Raw genomic sequence first — 5817 nt, 5'->3', positions numbered from 1 at the left:
GCGATGACACTATAGCCCTCTACCATAGAACTTATAAGCTTTTCTTGAAACTGAGCCATTAAAATCCCACGAATTGGATTTATAACTTCTTGTTGAACACGTGGTGCAATAAGGTTAATAAAAATTATCTAAATTTTCTAATCTATTTTTACACTCAAGCTATTTATATATCATAAATAGAAAGAAATATTGCAAAATGGAATATGTTGAGAATTTTGACACAGCAACACAAAGTAAAACAGTAATGTAAGTATATTCAATTTTCTAGTTTAGAATAAAAGAATAATTTAACAATACATTAATTTTATAGTTTGTGCTGCGAATGTGGTGCTCAAATAGAACCGAACCCTGCTAACATGTGTGTAGCATGTTTGCGTACAAAAGTTGATATTACCGAAGGTATACCTAAACAGGTAACTCTTCTATTTTGCAAAGGATGTGAAAGGTAAATATTTTATTTTGTAAATATATCTAGCATATGTAAACTTATGTATATATCGTGGGATAGATATTTACAGCCACCTATGGAATGGATACATGCAGCTTTAGAATCTAGAGAATTATTAGCATTATGTTTAAAAAAATTAAAAGGATTAAATCGTGTAAAGTTGATAGATGCTGGTTTCGTTTGGACAGAACCTCATTCAAAAAGATTAAAGGTAATTTCTCTATTAATTTTTCAATACAATTTAAAAGTTTTTATATGAAGGCTTTATAGACAAAATTTTCTTTTTTTTTTCTTTTTTTACGTACAAACTCTTTCTAGGTGAAATTAACAGTACATGCAGAAGTAATAGGAGGAACTGTTTTACAACAAATATTTGTTGTTGAATATATTGTGAATCATCAAATGTGTGATGATTGTCATCGTACGGAAGCAAAAGATTATTGGCGTGCATCTGTAAGTATTATGAGACATTCTCTTTCAAAAGATCAATTATTATATAATAATTATATAATAAAATCAATAGTTTTGCATTACTGTTATTTATAAGCTAATAAATAAAAAACGCTTTATTTAGGTACAAATTAGACAGAAGGGTATAAATAAGAAGACATTTTTTTACTTAGAACAGCTCATTTTAAAACATAGAGCTCATGAGCAAACTTTGGGTATAAAACCTATTCATGGTAATTTGAAAAATCACCTTTTATAATTGATAAATAATGACTAATGATTTTATAGATTATATTTTATAATCAATAATAAAAATATTCTACCAATGATATGACGAAACAATATAAATATTAATGTAAATTCATATAATAATTTCAGAAGGATTAGATTTTTTCTATGCTAACGAAGCAGCAGCTAGGAAAATGGTTGATTTTTTGGTAACAGTTATACCCTGCCGTTATCAACATTCCAAAAAATTAATTTCACATGATATACATAGCAATATTTATAATTATAAATTCACCTACAGGTACATTTACATTGTTATTGTTTATATATTTATATATTGTTATAAGTTTATATATTTATTATTAATAATCATTTTTAGTGTGGAAATTGTTCCAATTTCCAAAGATAGCATAGTATGTTTACCAAAAAAGTTAATGCATCAATTAGGAGGATTGAGTTCTATTTGTCTTGTCCATAGAATTACAAATTCCATACATCTTATAGATGTTTCATCTGGACAAAGTATGTGATAAAAAAGTACTTTCTGTTACTATATATATTTATAATATAATATAAGTCTAATGGAAGTAATATGATGATATAAATAAGTATTTGTCTTCAGTTGCAGAAGTAAGTGCTACTATATTTTGGAGATATCCTTTTAACAGCATTTGCAATCCAAAGCAATTGATTGAGTATATAGTAATGGATATAGAACCTGTGAAAGATAAACATAAGAAAATTTTTCCAGGTCAAGGAAGTATTTCAACAAAGGTATATAAAATTCATTTTATTTTTACATCAATCAAATTACTTTTATATACTATTGATTTATTCATAGATTTATTTATTTATCAATTTATATATTTTTTCCATTAGCATGTTATATCCGATGTCTGGTTAGTCAAAGCTGCAGAACTAGGAATAGTTGATAGTCCAGTTCATACTCGCACACATTTAGGTCATGTACTTAAGCCAGGAGATTCAGCACTCGGGTAAATTCTTTTCTAATAATTACAAATAATTAATTATTATATTGCAAAAATATCAATCTGTATTCTTATTCCAGATATGCCCTTGGTAATAGCAACATTAATGATGATAATTTTGATAAATTAGATAGCGATACAATACCTGATATCATCTTAGTTAAGAAATTTTATGGAGTTGATAAAGCTGCACGTCGTAGAGCCAGAATATGGAAATTGAAACACATTGCTGATGATATTGTTAGCATGAGCACAGACAATAAGTATGTAATTTTTATTATAAATAAAAAATATATAAGTACATTTTTATAAGGACATGTTTTATATTTAAGTCTTATTTTTGATATTTCAGTGCGTATAACGATTTCTTGGATGAATTAGAGGAAGATCCTGAAATGCGACAAAATATTAATATCTTTAGAGATTCTAAAAAACATATTCCTATTGATACTAATGAAATCGATCCGAACATTCCACAAATTACACTTGAGGAAATGCTTGATGATCTTATGATTGATGATGATAATAGAATATGTCAGGTTTTAGAATAAAATAATAAAGTTGTATTGTTTTATGTTTTTTTTTTCTTTTATTTATAATAAACTAATGTCGATCTAAAATTTGGTAACAAATTTTTAGATGTAAAATCGGGCAATTGTAGCGAATTATTTCGACATGTTAATTTAATTTCGAATAGGATCAATTTCAATATAAGTGGAAAGATTAAACTCAAGTACTTTTTTTGATTGTATTTAAAAAAACAACTTATCATGTATCTACTTCTGAAATATGCCACGTATAAGATCATGTTACAAAAGGGTAGGGATGATAAGTTAATACCAGATTATTTGATGAACCATTTCTGTTATTATACGAATAACTGTAACACTCTTTTAAATTAAACTGTTTAAAATAGATCAATATGCGATTTAACACCATATTATTTATTTTTTCTATATTCTCACTTGTAAGTGGTTTCAATAATGGTATACAAGGTAATATAAATTCAAATTAATATATTTTTGTATACTTTTTAATGATACATATTAATCTCCCAACTACTGCTATTTAATATTTTCTATATAGAATTATTTGATATAATATTAATTGAAATTCTAGTTATATACATACATACATACAAGTAAAAAAATTACGTATATGTAAAAAATTTGTCATTTTTTAAATATCTTATTAAAAATGATAGATATCAATGTTACATCAGTGGTGGATGAAATTACTAAATGGGTAAACTCAGGGGAAGAGACAGAAGTATTTCAAGAATTAATTAAACTTTTAACTCTGCCAAATGAATTACAATTTACCAATTGGAGAACTTTCACTGACTTAAATAGTATAGGTATTTGTACTATATGCAAATCATTTCTTAAAACTTTTATTACATTCCGACAACAAGGCATGTCTGAAAATGATATTGCAAAGAAGATAATTAAATTATGTGTATTACTGAATTTTCAAACTGAGGAAGTTTGTACTGGTGTCATCAAATTGAATCTGGTATGTGCACGCCTTGTTACATTTTACAAGATAAATATCAATACTTGTAATTATATTTACATTTGATATATATATATATATATATATATATATATATATAATATAATATCAGATTATTTATTTTTTTATAGCCAATAATTCTTTATATAATAGACTCAAAACCAAATATAAAAGCATCTGATATTTGTGGAATTGTTTTGGAATCTAAATCTTGCCCTTTTAATACTAAAAAGTATGAGTGGACAGTTCCCCTTGATCATATATCTATTGAAGAAATGCCTTTGATGAAAAAAAGTAATGATACAATTAAAATCATACAAATAACTGATATCCATTATGATCCTAAATACGAGCCATATGGCAATTCATACTGTAATGAACCTATCTGTTGTCGCAAAGGACAGAATATTACAAACTCAAGTAATAAAATAGCTGGTTATTGGGGAGATTATAATAAATGCGATAGTCCATGGCATTCAGTAGTAGATATGTTGGCTCATATTAAAGTAACACATCAGGTATGATTAGATGAAAGTATATCCTGATGAAAACAATTTAAATATACTATATACTTAAATTCTATATAAATCATTGCTGAAAAGATTATTATTTTCAGAATATTAATTATATTTACTTTACTGGAGATGTAATAAATCATAGTGCTTGGGAAACTTCAATGGAAGGAAATACACAAAATCTTTATAAAAGCTACATTGAGATTTATAAATATTTTAAGAATATACCAGTTTATCCTGTACTCGGTAATCATGAATCACATCCTATGAATCAGTGAGCTATTTATATTATTGATATTATTTTAAATTTAATAACAAATCATGAAAGAAAAATGTAAAAAATAAACATTTCTTTTTACAGATATGCACCTCAAAGTATAACAGATGATAATTTAAGTACATATTGGCTGTATAATTTATTGGCAGATTTATGGATCAATCTTGGTTGGCTACCAGAATCTACCCGTGCTACTATCTTACAAGGTGGATTTTATACATTATCACCTAGAAAAGGATTTAGAATCATAGCTCTGAATAGTAATATTTGTTACTGTTATAATTGGTGCGTAAAAAAAAAAAAAGAAAAAAAAAAAGAAAAAAAAAAATTCTTTTGCTAATACAAGAAATTATTTTTTTAGGTGGTTATTATATCAACACCAAGATCCTAATGGACAATTAAATTGGTTAGTGGAAACACTTACACAAGCTCAAAAAAATAAAGAACTTGTACATATTTTAAGTCATATTCCACCTGGTGATAAAGATTGTCAACATATATGGAAAAGGGAATATATTAAAATTATTAACAAATTTTCTCACATTATTGTTGCTCAATTCAATGGTCATACACATAATGACGAATTACGTGTTATTTACAAAGATAAAGATGCAAAAAATGTTAGTCATATAGCATGGAATGGAGGTAGCTTTACAACTTATGAATATTTGAATCCAAATTATAAACTGTATACCATTGATAATAATACTCTCGTAAGTTTATCTATTTAGAAAGATAAAATAATTATAGTATATAATTTATATTAATATTTGTAAATTATTTCATGTTCACAGATGGTTGAAGATTTTGACAATTGGATGTATAATATAACAGCAGCAAATGAACATCCAACACAATGGCCACAATGGTACAGATCGTATTCGTTTAAGAATGAATATAATCTTACAGATTTGTCATTAAATTCTTTAAATAATTGGCTTGTAGATATGAAAAATAATATGGATACCTTAGATCGATATTATAAGTAAGTCTACAAAATAGCATAGCACAATGATCAATATTTAATAATTCTTCTTTTTTTAATCTCTTTAATATTCAATGTACTTTTTTTTTTCAGGAATTTTTTCAAACATGCTGCTCCAGCTTTGCAAAAAAGCTGTGATTTAAAGTGCAAAGAACAATATATGAATGGTATTATTGTTACTGTACCACATTAATTATTATAACTTGAGTTATAATATTAAATTATGAGGACTTTATTGCTGATGCTTATTCATCTTTGCAAAGTAGATTAATGATATATCTTAATTATATTCCATGATATATATACACATATATTAGGTGCCATTTATTTTGTAATGATTAGGAAGAATTTCATTATATATTATTTGTTAAATTTAATTGATTATAATAAAAATAAATATTATTCCTATT

General features: G+C 25.7%; 2 protein-coding genes across 2 annotated transcripts; both read left to right on the top strand.

Moving 5' to 3' along the window:
- The first annotated feature begins 38 nt into the window (after positions 1–38).
- On the top strand, positions 39–2693 carry LOC124946812 (60S ribosomal export protein NMD3). The gene is made up of 11 exons (XM_047488091.1): positions 39–246; positions 311–445; positions 509–659; positions 767–901; positions 1023–1131; positions 1277–1427; positions 1506–1648; positions 1749–1900; positions 2006–2121; positions 2196–2378; positions 2468–2693. Exons 1-11 carry the CDS (start codon positions 197–199, stop codon positions 2664–2666), a joined length of 1524 nt encoding a protein of 507 aa, XP_047344047.1. The 5' UTR covers positions 39–196; the 3' UTR covers positions 2667–2693.
- A 143-nt stretch (positions 2694–2836) lies between these two features.
- On the top strand, positions 2837–5806 carry LOC124946805 (sphingomyelin phosphodiesterase 1-like). Its single transcript, XM_047488074.1, has 8 exons — positions 2837–3110; positions 3320–3630; positions 3762–4148; positions 4247–4419; positions 4507–4707; positions 4784–5135; positions 5217–5407; positions 5501–5806. Exons 1-8 carry the CDS (start codon positions 3038–3040, stop codon positions 5598–5600), a joined length of 1788 nt encoding a protein of 595 aa, XP_047344030.1. The 5' UTR covers positions 2837–3037; the 3' UTR covers positions 5601–5806.
- The last annotated feature ends 11 nt before the right edge of the window (positions 5807–5817 follow it).

The sequence above is a fragment of the Vespa velutina genome, chromosome 2 (genome assembly GCF_912470025.1).
Source record: "Vespa velutina chromosome 2, iVesVel2.1, whole genome shotgun sequence".
Taxonomy (NCBI): Eukaryota; Metazoa; Arthropoda; class Insecta; order Hymenoptera; family Vespidae; genus Vespa; species Vespa velutina.
The sequence above is the reverse complement of the archived record's forward strand: the minus strand, read 5'-3'. Positions and strand labels throughout refer to the sequence as shown.

Excerpts from the sequence above, each read along its gene's own strand:
- LOC124946812 (XM_047488091.1), top strand. The coding sequence starts at position 197 with ATGGAATATGTTGAGAATTTTGACACAGCAACACAAAGTAAAACAGTA. Across the intron at positions 902-1,022 it reads AAGATTATTGGCGTGCATCT|GTACAAATTAGACAGAAGGG; the intron begins GTAAGTATTATG and ends CGCTTTATTTAG. Across the intron at positions 2,122-2,195 it reads CCAGGAGATTCAGCACTCGG|ATATGCCCTTGGTAATAGCA; the intron begins GTAAATTCTTTT and ends TTCTTATTCCAG.
- LOC124946805 (XM_047488074.1), top strand. The coding sequence starts at position 3,038 with ATGCGATTTAACACCATATTATTTATTTTTTCTATATTCTCACTTGTA. Across the intron at positions 3,111-3,319 it reads TTTCAATAATGGTATACAAG|ATATCAATGTTACATCAGTG; the intron begins GTAATATAAATT and ends TAAAAATGATAG. Across the intron at positions 5,408-5,500 it reads ACCTTAGATCGATATTATAA|GAATTTTTTCAAACATGCTG; the intron begins GTAAGTCTACAA and ends TTTTTTTTTCAG.